This window comes from Brachyhypopomus gauderio, unplaced genomic scaffold (genome assembly GCF_052324685.1).
Source record: "Brachyhypopomus gauderio isolate BG-103 unplaced genomic scaffold, BGAUD_0.2 sc85, whole genome shotgun sequence".
Classification (NCBI taxonomy): domain Eukaryota; kingdom Metazoa; phylum Chordata; class Actinopteri; order Gymnotiformes; family Hypopomidae; genus Brachyhypopomus; species Brachyhypopomus gauderio.
Window position 1 is genome coordinate 1,178,499 of NW_027506906.1, and position 16,879 is coordinate 1,195,377.

Genomic DNA, 16,879 nt, shown 5'->3' on the forward strand with positions numbered 1-16,879 from the left:
CGCCACGCAGTTCTCTGCAGTGTTACTATCAAATTGAAGATTCGTACTGGGTGATCCTCCATGTCCCTCCACTCATTGCTGAACACAAGAAGGGAGCTTTCTACTGAGAAACAAAACCCTTACAAAACTTTTGTTGATAGTCCACCCTGTGCTTTAGCCCATGTTAGAAGCCTTTTGTGACAAAATAAAAACATGTGAACCCTGGTATTTTTTACACTCATTTTTGCCGCTGATGTTATTTATTGGTTCATTAAGACGTAATGGTTTTGACTGAGCCATCTGGAATGGCGAAAGCGGCTCGCGTTTACGGATCTGGCTCCATATATTGACAAGACGGGTCAATATTTTTCAGCGCGACATTATCGTGAGAGAAGACGACAGCGAAGAGTGTGTCACGAAAGGCTTGCCGTGTGAAAGCTACTAAGCTGTTGCTATTATGTCGCTATTATTTTTAGTTGCTGTTGTAGCTTCTGTCACCATTTTGCTACATTCACAAACATAGTAGCCTACAGTTACTCGCTCCTCCTGGATCGTTCACTAGCATCTCCGCGGGTCTAAAGTGAAAAGTAAACTAATCCGCACTCTGTGTTCCGATGGACTACTCTTCTTACTCACAACCCTCCAAGTTAAAATCTGACAGTGTCTGAATGCCATATGACATGTATTATGTTCAATGGTTCAATTATTATTGTTCACTTCTTAATAAAATATGGATAGCACAAGATGCATGTGATGTGTGAGTGAACAAAGCTGGTTGTATATAGGGTGGCCACTTTTCAGTATTGCTTAAATTTGTTAATTTTGGCATTTTTACTATTATGGATTTGAATATATATGCCAAATATAGTCATATAGCACACCCCCCCCCCTTTCTTTTGCTTTCATCTGTTCAGAGCAGAATTTGCCTCCCTGCTGGATGGAAACCTGCTCTTCCTATTGTAGATCAGCAGTGGATTTCCAAGGCACTTTTCAAGTGGTCACAAAATGGACAACCAGAGTTGGACCATTCAAAGGTGGACAAGATGTGGTGGCACCCCCCCTCAGCCTTCACTAACTCCCAGTGGTGTGCCAGCAATGGAGAGGTACTTTGGACACGCCTTGTTTCTCTGGATGCCGAGGAAGCTTTGGCATGTGCGGCTGTTCTGCCCCCATCCTGACTGTGGCAAGGAGGAGCTCACGTCTGCTGGAGTGCATCAGAGGATCAGGCAGGTGGTTGGTATCAGCAGCTCCTACTTCATGGCAGCACCTTGCCTGTAAGAGCTGCAAGAGGAAGATCATCAGCTGGAGCCACAACATTGTCTGTCAGCTGGACATTGGCCATCGTGTCCAGTTTCCCTGCTTCCTCACCTCCAAGCTGGCATGTGACATACAAGTAGTGCGGCAGATGCGTCAGAGGGGTTTGGGGAACAGCAGCAGTCAGCTCCAGAAGCAGATGGAGGAGCAGCACTCAGAGGCCTGGCTGGAGAAACAGGTCCAGTACCTCACAGACTGCAAAGGACTTGTGAGAGCTGCATCGTCTGGAGTCATCACACCTGTTGTTCTGGGGAATCTGCCACCATTGCTTCCAGTCCCAAAGCATCGCTGGCTGATGAAGGTGTGAGCTCAGGATGTCCTGAACAGACTAGAGGAGGTAAAGGCCTCCATCACCTCACAGTTTGGCCGTGTACTAAAGATGGACTCCACAAAAAAAATAGTGAGGAAGCTGGCAGGACAGAGCCGCGCAACAGCAGCTTGGGCCACCAACGTTGGCAACGAGCACGGACAAGTCATCATGTCTGTGCTCACGGCCAGTGAAGGCTACGGCTTGGGCAAGATGAACGACGGCATCATGAAGCGCTACCAAGACGCTGGTGTGTCACCTCCAGAGGTCCTGTATGTTGACCGGGACTGCTGCGGGGCCACTCATCTCAGGAACATGTTTAAGGGATGGGAGGACATGGAGATCCGACTGGACATCTGGCACTACATGAGGATAGCGGTTGGCTGCACCACTGACTCCCATGTGCTTTATGCTGGCTTCATGAACAGTCTGAGCCACTGTATTTTCATGTGGGACGAGTCTGACCTCCAGGCGCTTAAGGAGGCCAAGTGCTCAGAGCTGGAGGCAAAGCTGATGCACCCCACAGATGCAGGTGTGATGAGGAACATCACCAGAGAAGAGATGGCACTGCACTGCAAGAGAACCACTCGCAGCAGTGAGGACATCAAGGCACTTATAACAGAGTTGATCCGGTCCTACGATGGTCAGAAGGGCTGCAACACCCTTGGCGTGCCCCTCATCAACTCTGAGGAGCCAAACACAGCGCCTGCATCCAGGACCGGGTGTACAACTGTACATGCAGATGGGAACCATCCTGAAGGGGGGCCACAGTCTGCCAACGTACAGATGTGCCAGAGGTTCTACTTCCCTGGAATCCTTTCACCTGCATATGAACAGGTTCATTCCTGGTTAGCTTCCACCTATACGTTAAAACAAGCCTTTAATGTAGTTACTTATCTAAAACCAGTCTAACAATTTCAATGTGTAATTTGTATCAGGGACCTTGGCAATACATTTTTCCAGGCTTACCTGGTGAATGGCCTTGCTAGGTGGAATGAAGACCGGAGACTAGCAGCTGCAGGAAAAGACCAGCCCCGTTCCTACAGTGGCCTGCTTAGATATGCTGCAAACCAGCTGTCTCAGGAGGTACTGGGGAGAACACTGGTGGACTACACAGGGCCACAAAAGTATACAGGGACGCCTAAATTTACATGATCCGAGAAATAAAAAGTAAAAAGCAGTTACTGTTGGTCTGGACATTTATGCTTCTTGTTTTTATTTTTTCTTTCAGGAGAGCTCATAGATGTGGAGTACTTGTACGAGCAGACCGGCAGTGCCCTGGAAGACTATAAATTAGTCATCTTGGCTCTTGAAACTGAGGATGTGACCGTGGCAGAAGGTGAAGGTTTTGATGAGACACAGGATTTTGAGGACTTAACTGCCCCAGCATTAAACAGACCTGTATTCTGTCTCACCTGCAACACCACTTGCTGAGCCATCTGCCTCTGATGCCTCCAGTGGTGTTGCATTTGCTGCTCCTCCGGTCTCCAGCTCTGCTCCTCCGGTCTCTAGCTCTGCTCCTCCGGTCTCTAGCTCTGCTCCTCCGGTCTCTAGCTCTGCTCCTCTGATGTTTGCCAATCCAGGCATTGTCATATCTTTGTCCATAGGACTCTGTGGGGCCTGATAACATTGAGGGCTATAGAGCTATTTAAAACTTGGCAGACTACCTAGTCACCCTGAAGGACCACAGCTTTGCTTTGTCACTTGAAGAATCAAGACACATCACCGTTTGCAACAGAGTTGTGGAGGCAATCTTTGTCCGGCTGTGTATTGCATTTCCAAACCCAAAAAACATTGATGGGGTCATAATATAGCCTAATAGAATAGTGCAAATTTACATTGAGTTTTTAATATATGTGTCTAGTTGGTTTTATCGTTTATAATATCACGCATTTCCTTTGTATTTGACTATTTTTAAACTTGTCCGATGCTGGATTCGATCCGAGGCTCCACTGGGTGAATGGTACTATTATTAACGCCCAAACAGCCACACACACAGTGTCGAGCTAATTCTTGGTAGCGATATCCAGCCACCTTTCAGCTCACAATTGGCCAATCGTTGGCCTTATCGCTACCAAGAATTAACCAACCACAAGACGTAGTATTACAAAGAATTAACCAATTACAAGACATAATATTACCACGAATGCGTGATGACGACACAGCTGGCGTATCGGGCCAGTGGCGCAATGGATAACGCGTCTGACTACGGATCAGAAGATTCCAGGTTCGACTCCTGGCTGGCTCGGTTACTTTTTCCCCTGTTTAAGTACTAATATTTGGTACACTCACTTTATTCTGTTCCTAAACCAAACAGACAAATTCAACGTTGTTTTTCGCTGCTCAAAAAAAAAAAAACATACGACTAACGGGCTGGGAAAACCCTAACATCGCGACAAACAAACATCCTTCCCAAATAAAAGTGTAACGGACAGGAAGAGAAATAGTTGGAGGAAAACTTGAGATAGGCCAGGGAGCGGCGCAGGAGATAGATACTCGAATAAGGGGTGAGAAATGGTGAGATATCTTCCAACTGGACCGCATCGTACTGGGCAGAGAAAGAGAGCTGAGCACGTGACGATAAACTGCCTTAAGTATCCATGGCGACAGGTGTGACAGATCACTGCTGATTGCGCTTGACTCGAGCTCCCTCTAGTGGCAGCTGGAGGAGTAGCATCTGAGCCAGCCCTGACTTAACATTGGATCAGGTGTATAAACGTATTGTTAATCAAATTTCAGTTTTACATACACCTAGGAAAGTTAAGACATTTTTGCACACATATGTATATATTTGCATAAGAATAATAAAGAAAATGTGTTAGTCATGCACTAACATTCATAACGCTACACTTGCCAACATGCCTGAAAAGGGGTGCTGTCTTCACTGCATGATCTAAAAATTACAGTATATAATCATTCATTCTGAATCACAGAATGTAGAATGTTTAATTTCTTCAGTTAATTTGTTTATAATGTTCCTGCGACATCATCTGGCTGTGATGTACACTGGCTCATAGATACAGTATAAACAAATGTAATGGTAGATTTGTGGGACTGCTTTTAATCATTGACCAGTAGGGGTCTCTGTTGGACTCTGTAGAGGCAGGTGGAGAAAACACATTTCAAGGCATTACAGCTGTCTGGCAAAATTTAAAGCAAGTTGGTTCCAGCTAAAAAACAGTATTTAGCAGCTGTCCTTCAAGAGGCAGACCTGTCTTCACAGGCTGTGGTTGTCACGTTTAGCCCCGCCCCCACCTGTCAGTCTTGTTGTCATATTCCGTTTAGCCCCTCTGGTCGGTCTGTTTTGCTATTGCTCGTTTTGGTTTTCCCATGTGTTCTCCTGCCTCGCCCCTGTCATTTGTAACTACACACTCTCATTATTATTCCCACCTGTGTTTTGCTTGGCACCTCATTTAGTCTTGTATTTAAAACCCTGTGTTTTATTTTCAGTTTTGTTGGTCATTGTATGTCATAATGATGTCTATGTTTTTGGTTCTTTTGGACTTTTTTTGGTTAGGTTGTTTAATCTGTTTTACATTGTCTTCTCTGGTTTTATTTCAGTTGTGCTTACTGTATAGATTAAGTTTGGTCATGTCTTTCCGTGTTAGTTTTTGTTTCATTTCATTGCTTACCTGTTATGGACACTGGATAGTTGCTGACATGGCATGAACACTGCTCTTCTGCTAATAGCATTTTCTTCTAGTTGTATAATCAACACTACACAGTTCTGTTGCATGTCCATCAACATTCCTCTTGTCTGCGTATTGTGCGGTTTAAAATAAATTTTTTCATTCCATCCACTGATCCAGACACGCATCCATCTGTGTTTGTAGAAGTGTTTGTATATATATATAGTGTGTGTGTGTGTGTGTGTGTGAATTCCTACATGCATGAGTCTGTGTTTCTACAAACACGGATGGATGCGTGTCTGGATCAGTGGATGGAATGGAAAAATTTATTTTATATATATATATATATATATATATATATAGAGTGTCTATATATATATATATATATATATATATATATAGACACACACACACACATGGGCAGGCCTACCTATAGGTTTCACATACACAATTCCCATGCTGCATCTATATAATGTGCAGCTTGGACCCCATAATTGCTGCTTGCGGCTATTATTACTAATGTAGTTTTTTTATTGTCTGTTTTTACCCTGTTCTTGTTTTCTAAGGAGCTATGCAAAACAAAGAAGAAACACGAAGTAACACAACATGCTGTGAAGCTCCAATGATGAACGTGGTACAAATGTTTACGTAGTGGTGATACAGTGTGCGTCACGGGAAACCGCCCAGTCTCGTTATGAAGAAGACAGGGCGGTGAAGACAGGACGGAGGAATATAAGACTGATCCTACAGCTGTTGGTGATGTAATGTTGCCCCTTTGGTGACCACGGATGGCGGTGTGTGCCAGGCTCTGTGGAGTGGGTCAGTCGCGGCGGTGCAGGCGGCGACAGAAGAGCCAACACGACCAGGAAAGCGACTCCGAAATGGACATGGATGAAGAAGAGGAGGAGAAGATAGTGGGCAAAACGAAAGACGTCGCAGACAGTGGCTGTCAAAAGACCAATGCAACGGGGCCTAGGTCGATGAGTGCCTCGGCCGACCGTGTGGACGGGTGTACGGGACTACGTTATGAGGGCTCCGCTTGTGCAGGTTCACCTAAGCCGCAGTCGCTGTTGGATTTACCCCCCGAGCTTTTAGTGGAGATCTTCTCGTCTTTGCCTGGCACGGCGCTGCCTAACCTGGCCTTGGTCTGCAAGAAATTTCGGCAAATACTCAGTACGGAAACCATCTGGAGAAGACGATGTACAGAGGGTAAACAACATTACTTCAACGAGCTGACCAGCTAAAATCATGTGTTGAACAGGCAGCTTGGACAGACTGCATAAATAACCAGGGTTAGGATTAACTACCTAGGGTTAGGGTTAACTAACCAGCTTATATGACGGTGCACAAATAGTTTAATGTTTACTCCTGTTCGACTGGCAGTGCCACAGTTTCTGTGCAGCTTAATCTTTTCTACTTGTGTGTGGCAGCCAGTTTTTAAAATAATGATAACCTGTTACTTTGTAGTCATTCGTTTCGGAATAATAATAAAACATTTAACGTAGGCCTATCTGCAATATGCTAAATGCTGCATGAATTACAGTAGTGTCCTTGAATGAGCGGGTTTCTAAGTCGACATTTTAAAATAAATTTGTAAACGTCTGTTTCGCCTGTTTTGCTACTGTGGCATCAAGCGAGCGCTTTCGTAGCAGACTGCTTTATCCAGTTGACCCCTAACTGTGTTACTGCCCTTCATCATTCATTCAGAATTTGGCATGAAGGATGATCTTCGGAAGATGGAGGTTGTGGGCCTGTCCAGCCGGGAGCTTTATGTTAAACGTGAGTAATAATACAGCTCACTTGGTCAGAGACTTCCTCAACATATCGGATCACAACTGTACATTTGCTGTCGGTTCCATTTTAGCGGAAACGGTCAACTCCATTATATTTACGTAGTATCTTATTTTTGGTTATCTCATGTATTTATGTTTTAGCATTTCATCTATAAATCAAACGCAGCATATCTATAGTTCAGGATGGATTTGGTGTAGGGTTAACATGATTCTGTAATTGACATGACTGATGTATCCATGTTACATCTGCACTTTAGACAGATTACATAGCGTCTTGATGTGCGTAGGCTTTTAGCTTCATCTGGACCATTTAAGCTTGCAACTCAGCAAGCTGCTCTTATCGCTTCTTCGCTGGCCTTGTGTTGCACTCTGACGTTAATGCTGCAGTGTCCTCCCCTAGCTGCCCACAATGGCATTGAACATGGCCTTCCCCTGCGCAACTACAGGCCTGTGTTGCACCGCAATAGTCATTCCATAGCACATACTTTGGTTACCCTATTTTATTGTGCTTTTGAGATTTTTCATGCTCAAGTATTTGGAAAGGCACAACCACTAATGTCACTTTTCTGGGCAGTGTAAAGAAGTGTAGACTTGTCTCTGTTTATTCTTCATCTTCACGCTCCCTGTTTGTGTTGACATACACACTCACAGGGTCCCGCTCAAACAAGTGGTCAGATTTTGTCCTCTTTTTTTGTCCTGTGTTTCATCCACCTGTATGCCTGTCCAGGGGTGAACCCTCGGGTAAAGTCAGGACGCTTTATGAAGCTCCTTCCTGATTACGAGCACATGGACTATCGCGACGTATACATCCACTGTATGTACTGCAAGGTGTGCGGGCTGAAGGCTGTGTACAAACCCGTGTGGCCAGTCACAGGTGGTGTTTGGCAGTGTTCACCCTTTTCTGCTGATATGGGGCAGTTTGGTGTTTGTACTGTGGTTCATACTGAGGGTCTGGAGGTGATCCTGGATCAGTTACAAAAGGCACTTTCGACCTAAAGTCCTGCACACCTCTATGTCCTGCATGTGCTGCGAGAAGGAGACACATTGGTATAACATGCATAAATCTGTGGTGAACCTAACCTGACATGACTGTGTGAAATGGTTCTTCTTTGTTCATCTGCTTTTATTCACACTGCATGTAATCAAATCCTCAGCTTGTGTGTGGTGTGCAGTGTTTGGAACGTTACATTAAAAAAAGTAATTAGTTATAGTTACTGACTGAATTAGTTATAGTTAGTAACTGAATTACTCTATAATAAAAGTAACTAGTTACTAGGGAAAGTAACTCTTTGCATTACAGTAAATAAAAAAGTTATATGCCAATGAATAAGGATTTTTTGAAAAAGCAGTTTTCACAGTCAGTTGAAATGAGTAGATCATAAAGGTGTTTAACTTTTGATATTTATTGCACATCAACAGACCAGTGCAGGATAAAATCCTTTAAAATCTCTAATCTTTGAAAAGAAAAAAGCAAAAGTAAACAGTTACACTATATAAAGTGCACTTACATCTATCAAATACCCAGTCTGGTAGACATTCAGGAACTTCAAGTATTTTCTTAAATAATGTTTATATCGAGTGTAAGCTGACGGGGAGGGGGGGGGAGTGTAAAATGGTGACAAATTGAGTATTATATCGCGATCGATTCTTAGTGTTGACTTGTCACTCCCGCAGTAGCCTAACTCAAAAGTAGCCCAAAAACCGCACCCAGCGACCCCAGAATTTTTACCCGCAGCTGGATTTTCAAACAAGCCCAATTTGGCGTGAAAACCGCGAACCTGGCAACTATGCGTGTGTCACTGGCGTACTTCGGCGCGCGTGTAAAAACACTGGTTCTGATTGGCTACCATAACGCTGCCTTAGCCAATCGCTTACTGACTTGTTAAGTTAAACAGGTGTTACACCAAGAACTGTGACCTATTGAGATCTGTTACTCCTCATTAGTCTGGGCAGCGGTCCGCTCGCATTACTGTTAGTATATCAATATATAGTAACGCACCGCTTTTAATGACCAGTAACGTCAACGGCTTTGTAACGACAGGAAAAGTAACTAATTATATTATCCCGTTACTGACAAAATGACGCCGTTACCTAACGCCGTTATTTTTAACGGCGTTATTCGCAACACTGGTGGTGTGTAATCCTGGATCTTGCTTTGCAGTGCTCCATCCCTACAGACACATCTTGGGTCTCTGGCAGCCAGACATAGGCCCCTATGGAGGTTTGCTGAACGTCGTGGTATGTCCCTTCATCTGCTGACGGTCTGAACACACCTGTAAATGTATTATGTCAAATACATTTGTCCTCTGGTGCACTAGAACTGGTAAACCATGTTTGGTTCCTTATCAGTATCTCATTCTGAAATGATGGCTGGTCATCTCTGTTCTGGAACGTACCTGGGCAGGTGGACGGGCTGTTCATCATTGGCTGGATGTACCTGCCACCTCACGATCCCCGGGTGGAGGACCCCATGCGACGCCGTCCCCTCTTCCGTATCCACATGTGGGAGAGCAACAGGGCCACAGTGGAGTGCATGTATGGGCATAAGGGCCCCCACAAAGGAGACATTCAGGTGGGTCCAGTAGCTGGGTCTGTCACTAGCCAGTGGTGCTACCACAGAGAAGTATAAGTGGTGTTGTGACTTGTGACTCGTGTTTTTCAGACAGTAAAAAAAGATGAGTTCTCTACCAAATGCAACCAGACAGATCATCATCGAATGCCAGGGGGCAGACAAGAGGTGGGGGACCAACTTGATTCTCTGGTTTAGGTTTCGTGGTCAGTTAATGTGGAGGGTTGGCGTGCTTTCTTGAAGTTTGGTATTGAAGTTTGGCTTGAAGTCTTGAAGTTTTGTATTTTATGATGCAATTTAACAAGGACGTTTGAAGTGGAGTTGGTCTAGAAGAACTTGGTTGATTTTTGCATGTGTACGTGCATGCATGTGTGTCTCTGTATGCACAGGAGTTCCGGACGTGGCTGGAGGAGGAGTGGGGCAGGACGTTGGAGGATATTTTCCATGAACACATGCAGGAGTTGATACTCATGAAGTTCATCTACACCAGCCAATATGAGTAAGTCTGTCATTTAGTAATCACAGACCATCTAGGGTTGGCTGTCACGGGTAAAGTACTGCTTACCCCTTTGGCACCAAAACCACGGGAAAATACTTGTAGATTATTCAGTTCTATGGACTTATATTCTTTGTCTTGTTTGTTTCTGGTGGTGGTGGTCATAAACCAGGCTCCTATATAAGTAAAGGTTCACCTGAAGCTCATTAAACTATTGTAACATTCAATGAGCAGAAGTTCTAACCTTTGTAGCACTTTACCTTCAATTCTTGTGTTGCTTTAGATCTCAAAACTGCTGATTAATGACCCTAAACTCCACTTTTGTATTAATACTTTCATTCTTGGTAAAGAGTCTATTACGAAAGCTCATATTTGCAGACATATATTATACATGCCAAAAGTGCAATTTTTTTTCTTTTAGAATTTAGAGTAGATTATCTCAAGAAGATCCCAGTGCTCCATATTAATCATGTCCATAAATACATCCAGTCAAAAGAAGGGGGAGGGGCTAGTTATTTATAATAGTTTTCCATGAATTTAGCACCCTTTGTGTGTTAGTTGCTTTGTATAGCATGTGTACAGCATCTGTGTGTGTGTGTGCGTGTGCAGCAATTGCCTGACGTACCGGCGGATCTACCTGCCGCCGTGCCTCCCCTCAGACCTGCTGCAGCCGGGCCTCTTCAAAGGCACGTACGGCAGTCACGGCCTGGAGATCATCATGTTGAGCTTCCACGCCTCCCGGGCCAAAGCCACCAAACTGACAGTGAGTCGCTGTGTTTCTCCCCCTGGCAAACATGCACTTCCTGTGGCCTCTTCTCTGCTCTGAGCACTCTGCTCTCATATTCTTCTTTCTCATCTTCTGAACACTGAGCAGAGTGAATACTGCACTGATTAGGCCCAAGACTGCTTTCCTCAGCATAATTTTTGTGCTATAATTTTAAGCGATTATGCATAGACCTAGTTCATCCAGCTAGCCAATTTAAAACACCTTCTCAGTCATTTAACTGCATCTTCATTACTTATCAATTGGTCCTATACATCACACTTCCTTTGTTTCACTCATTTTGGTTTCCTGTCTCAGTTTTACTGTTGTTGCTTTAAAATGAAGACTCTGAAGTCAATTTATTATAAAAGTGAAATCTATCTATCTATCTACACACACACACACACACACACACACACACACATATATTCAAGTTGAATTTGAAAATTTATATGTAGAGTGAAGGGACAATGAAGGGTTCGGTTTACTGCGGTCTAGTTCCAAGTGCCGTAGTGAAGCCAAGGGGTTCCCAGAGGGCTCAGGCGTGCTTGGCCACGATGCTCACTGGCTCTGCTGTGCTTTTTAGAACTTAAAAAAACTCAGTCCAGTGCAGCAAAAGAGGACAACGTTGAGTGCTTAATTGGGTTCCTGATTCAGACTAATCTCTGCTTTTCTCTCAGGGTGACCCTAACGTGCCAGCAGGTCAGCTGACCCTTGACATAGACCTGAGTCGGCCTGTGCGGCTACCCGACTTGGAGCACCAGCGGAACATCGAAGAGCTCTCTCGCCTTGTGATGGGGGTGCACCAGGAGGTCCAGAGGGCCTCACAGGGCCCCGACGGCCACCTTGCAGGGGCTGAAGAGGGTTCCTCTGGGGCAGAGGGATCTGAATACTCCCCTGCGGCTGAAGCGGAGGATGGCAGTGGTGGAGCGACTACCTCTTCCCTTCCTCTCGAAGCCCAGCCCTTCGTCCTGCCTTTAGGCGTCATGGCCCGTAATGAGGTGTACCCACGCACATGCAAGATGTGGTGAGTACCAAAAGTGCTTAATTTTGAATATCACATTGACAACATAAAGTTTTGACTCTAGCAGGGTTCTATCTCCAGAGAAACACCTAATGAAAACTCAACCATGCTTTGATAATTTTTCTTTCTTTATTAATGGGACCGTCATTTTGTTTTAAAAACAAAACTCATCACAAAGAAAATTAAAACCTCAGCACACGCAGTCATTTGCATTTCCGTTGCATAACTGATTTCTGTGTATCAGTTTCTATGGAACAGGTTTGATAGCGGGCCACGGCTTCACCAGTCCTGAGCGAACACCAGGCCTCTTTGTGCTGTTCGATGACGACCGCTTCGGTTTCATCTGGCTGGAGCTGAAGTCCTTCAGCCTGTACAGTCGGCTGAGCGACCAGCTGGAGCACGCGCTGGCTCCCAGCCTGGAGCGCTTCGAGGCCATGCTCCGTAACATGCAGTCATGGACATCCTGATGGGCAGCCCCCTCCGTCATGCTCCCCACCGTCTATATCGCACATACCCCCTGCCAAAGGATGGGCGTTTCCACACCTGCAGGACCCACCCCCCCATTCACCTGGGTCAACTCGAGAGCCACCTAGCCATCTCATTGGTGGGTTGAGCCAGTGTGTAGTGTGTAGTGGTGTCCCAGGACTGGACCTGCCCGTTCCTGCTCTGTGTAAATCTAGAATCCTGGATGACGCTCTCTGCCACTCGTACCCCCACACAACCTGAAAAAACCTCCCAATAGTCGCTTTCGTGCACACGACAATATCCCACCACACTGCAGTTTGCAGTAGAGTACTCATACAGGTTGTATTATACCAAGGCTTTCTTATCAGCTTTTTAATTAATTTATTTTTATAACCTGGAGATGATGACTATGAGGATGATGTGACAATTCACCCACATACTCTGGAACAAGCTGAGTGTGCCTCTGTATCATTACCATGGTAACCCAAGACTACTTCTAAAAACTTGTACCTGCTTGTACTATGAAAGTTAAGTTTTAAATTCAAGTTAAATGTCTCAAGTCCTATTTTCAAGGATGGAGGTTTTCATCTCTTTGGTTGGTGGTAGCTGGATCGTTTGATCTTACATTTCTTTCTTTTTTCTGCATCTTCACTGCTGTCCCATTTTTATTTTATAAGTGTCCCACAGAAATGATGGATTCCTGTAATTATATCATTCTAATTTTAATGCTTTAATTTGAATTTGAAAACCAATACTAGTATCCCTGATACACATAAAAATGGGTAAAATATGTAAACACATATTGGCATTAGATATATATACCTTGGTCAATTATTAGCTAAAGAGTTTTTTAAAGTTATATTATCGAATCAGACTCCTGAATGACCATACTATAGCTTTCATGATGCTGTTTTGTGCCAGACCAAAGTTTCTGAGGATAATTTTGACCCAAAACCATCAAATGCTTTGTTGCAAAAATGGACTGGAATTTTCAGTAACTACATCCACTTGTTTGGTATAGCTGATTTCAGAAGGTGGGGTTGCTCAGTTTAGCATGGAAATCCTGGATGAATTAGTAGCACCATCTAAATCTGGATCATATAAACATGTATTGTAATGAACGTGCATGCTGTGATAATAATTACTTCATGATGTGGATGAATTCATTAGAAGACTGAGGGTGCTTCATTCATAGATTTACAGACTGCATTGTATCTCAGGTGCCATACCTATATGTCTGTTCTCTTAAATAATACACTAAAGTGCATAAAAATGTTTTCTTCATAACTAATCATATTTCATAATGCTTAAAGTCACAGATTTCAAATTGGCAAATTATTTTGACTCTTCCCAGCAGAGTTGCCAGGTTCACGGTTTTCACGCCAAATTGGGCTTGTTTGAAAATCCAGCCGCGGGTAAAAATTCTGGGGTCGCGGGGTGCGGTTTTTTGGGCTACTTTTGAGTTGGGCTACTGCGGGAGTTACAAGTCAACACTAAGAATCGATTGCGATATAATACTTAATTTGTCTCCATTTTACACACTCCCCCCCCCCCCCCCCCACCCCGTCGATAACTTACACTTACACCCCCCCCCCCGGTCGACAGATTACACTGGTCGCCACACACCCCCCCGTCAACAACTTTGGGCTTTGGGCTTGTTTAGGCTTCTGAAGGGCGGGTTTTACACTGATTTTGTGCGGGATATTTTGTAGGACCTGGCAACCCTGCTTCCCAGTGAATTGTCTTGTCCTTTGGTGGCACCAGTTGGGGGGTGGGGGAGAGAGAGGATATCTGAAAAATGTAGATGTGAAGTTCACCACCACCATCAGAGAACAGCTGGACTGTGATAAGCAGCTTAAAGCCTGCTTTATACCTCCGGACACGGACTAATTTCGTCCGTCCGTACCAAACGTAGCCTCCGTAGGGGGCCACTATACCTCTTTCCGGTTCCAACGTATTTAAAACGTATGATTTTTTTAAATACATCCTCTAGAGGGCAGTATAGTCAAATTTCCTGCACTGGTGCACCAGCAATCTCCTCCCAGCTGTTTTTGCATCGCTGTTTATCGCGATGACCTGGCACCGTAGCATCATAAGGGTTTTCCATCCACCGAGTTTTTGCGCATTTTGAAAATGCGCATGAAAAAAGCTGGATGGAAAAAGACCAAAATTCGAAAAAAGCCCCAAATATCGCAAAAAGATTTTTACGCTAGGAGGAGGTGGAAAAGTTAGACTATCGCATCGCCAAAATTCGGAAAAACTGGATGGAAAAGGGTTTTTCGCATAAACGATGACGTATCATGCCTCAAGTCATGTGGTTCTGTACATGATCGCGATGTAAAGATGGCAAATGCATACAAAAACAGTTCTGGAGAGAGCAAAATTTGAATTTAACTTCTCCATGTATAGAAAAGAAAAAGAAAAAAATGTTTCAAAACCTCAAAGTGCAAAAATGCGTAACTGCCAGATGGACGTAAAACCACTATTGTTTGGCGTCCTCTCACGTGATCTAAAGTTTATTCGCATAACTATTGAATGGAAACAAGGCTTAATTCGCATTTTTTTTCTGCCGAAACTTGGAAATTGCGCATAATTTTTTTCGAACGGTTTGGATGGAAACTCGAGCGCCATTTTTAAAAGTCCAGTACTCTTCTTCATTGATTTTCCCGAATTGGTGTACTTCCGATGCTTCTGACTCTACTGCTCCCTGATTTCCGGTTTATATTGCTTCGTTACTACGGATTCGTAAGCGCTCTGGCAACGGACCCACTGACGGATGAAACGACCCCCGGAACCGGACGAAAGGGTCCGTATCCGTAATTACCGTAGGGTGTGAATGGGCCTTTAGTCTCCCTTGGGCTCTGGTCCTGCCTTCATTGTAGTTCCTGAAAAGCAAGACACGCACTAATGAGCTCCCCTAGCTGGACGGGCCTTGGGTTTAACATCAGCACCAGTGGCATGCTCTCTCACCCCCTTTTGGATTATGCTGTCAAGTGTAAAAGATGCTTACAGGCTGTCTCCGCCAGTAGAACGACATATAACAAATGCTTCCTTCCCTGTGCTGAGATTGGATCATAAAGCTGTGGCTCCTCTCAAAGTGCTCTTTCTAAAGCAGCATAGATATTGACCAGAGACTAGGTTCCTCTGTTCTTTTGTATTCTGCAGCTTTGCAAAAACTAACCACTATAATGTAAAGAGAAAATATATGTTAAATGAATTAAATTATTTAAGTCTATATTTAAGCTTTGTTTAGTGGTGACTGCACATATCTGTTGCGTGACCTCGACAAAATGATGACTATTATATCCTGAATATCCTCATCGTCAATTCAAAAATTTTTGAGAAGAAAGTTGTGTCTAATGTAAACCTCATTGCATACAACTTCAGGGAGCTTTGAAGCTTAAGTGTTTGTCTCTTCGAAATAAATTGGAGTAAAGAAATCTGTTCAATTTCTCAAGTATTATTTAAGCAACCATTTTACTATCAATACACCATCTTGAGTTTCTGCTGTAGTTTCCTTGTGTACAGAGACATTCTGAGTAATGACAGGTGACATTTTTAATAACTCAAAAGGTTGTCCAATATTCCTAAAACAGGAACTTCACATGTAGGAAATGGGTTAGGGTTAAATGGGTACGATTTGTTACAGCTCCAGGTGCTCCTGCTTCCCCTGAGCTGAACCTATCAGCTCCAGAAGCTTCTCTGCCTTCAGGTTCTCGCCAGGCCTCTGTTCCAGTCCAATACCCAGATACTCTGCTTCCTCTCCATACTCAGGTCATGGGGGTCAGGCCCGGCCCATTTGGAGACCTGCCAGCAAGTTCACATGGCTCCAAATGTTACATATTGCTGACAGCACTATACACACTTTTTCCTATTAAAGCATGCCAGCTGGAAAGTCAGTTATTGTAGATGCTGTTAAGAAACAACTCACCCAGTAAGCCATCATAGTTCTGCACAGTTCTTTCTCTTCCTCTGTACATGGAGCTGGAAGGGACATACCCATAAACATACTTAAATAGTAGTCAGATCACTCAACTTTGCTTAGTTATTACAGAACATTTTGAACTGAATTAAACTGACAATGTGATCCTACTGAGAAGATGTGATTTAGAGAAATGGAGAATATTTCCCCTACTCACCATAGAGCTAATAAATGGATAATTTATTATTTATATAAATAAATAATTTTTTTAATATAATTTAAGGCGAGACACGGCAGGCAAAAACATCGTTTTATCATGCACTGGTCAATTTTGACATTTTAGGCTATTTTGATTCCGTAACATGTCTTCTTTCAGAATATTGGAAAGTAAATGTCCAAAATAAACATTTAGGTGTTTATTTCTTTACAGTTTGTCTGTTTGCACCTGTAGATTTTCCCTAAATTGACAAAAAGTTAGCGTTCTTACGGAGCATGAAACGCCGCTCCCGTTATCAGTACCCTGTCATCACGGGTATCGTTGTAAAGCTCTCTTTCTCCTGCACAAGGCTGTCAGATCCAAATATGGTCATTTCCTTTCTATCAGCAACCAATCGTGAA

General features: G+C 43.9%; 1 protein-coding gene and 1 non-coding gene across 3 annotated transcripts; both read left to right on the plus strand.

The window, feature by feature from the left end:
• Positions 1 to 3,775: 3,775 nt before the first annotated feature.
• On the plus strand, positions 3,776 to 3,848 carry trnar-acg (transfer RNA arginine (anticodon ACG)). The gene has a single exon. It is a non-coding gene; the product is annotated as a tRNA-Arg (tRNA).
• Positions 3,849 to 5,806: 1,958 nt separating this feature from the next.
• Positions 5,807 to 13,630, plus strand: fbxo31 (F-box protein 31). Of its 2 annotated transcripts, XM_076991700.1 has the most exons (10): positions 5,807 to 6,438; positions 6,937 to 7,008; positions 7,750 to 7,836; positions 9,184 to 9,260; positions 9,427 to 9,594; positions 9,685 to 9,759; positions 9,981 to 10,090; positions 10,697 to 10,850; positions 11,531 to 11,877; positions 12,119 to 13,630. In XM_076991700.1, the coding sequence occupies exons 1-10, from the start codon at positions 6,018 to 6,020 to the stop codon at positions 12,339 to 12,341; spliced, it is 1,734 nt and encodes a 577-aa protein (XP_076847815.1). In that variant the 5' UTR covers positions 5,807 to 6,017; the 3' UTR covers positions 12,342 to 13,630. The 2 variants fall into 2 exon arrangements, with proteins under 2 accessions (XP_076847815.1, XP_076847816.1); XM_076991701.1 differs by lacking the exon at positions 7,750 to 7,836 and having other exon boundaries at positions 5,814 to 6,438.
• Positions 13,631 to 16,879: the final 3,249 nt, after the last annotated feature.

What these genes read in the sequence shown, in the direction of transcription:
- fbxo31 (XM_076991700.1), top strand. Translation starts at nt 6,018, where the DNA reads ATGGCGGTGTGTGCCAGGCTCTGTGGAGTGGGTCAGTCGCGGCGGTGC. An exon ending in CCCACAAAGGAGACATTCAG is followed by an intron (nt 9,595 to 9,684) that starts GTGGGTCCAGTA and finishes CGTGTTTTTCAG; the next exon opens with ACAGTAAAAAAAGATGAGTT. An exon ending in TGCCAGGGGGCAGACAAGAG is followed by an intron (nt 9,760 to 9,980) that starts GTGGGGGACCAA and finishes CTGTATGCACAG; the next exon opens with GAGTTCCGGACGTGGCTGGA.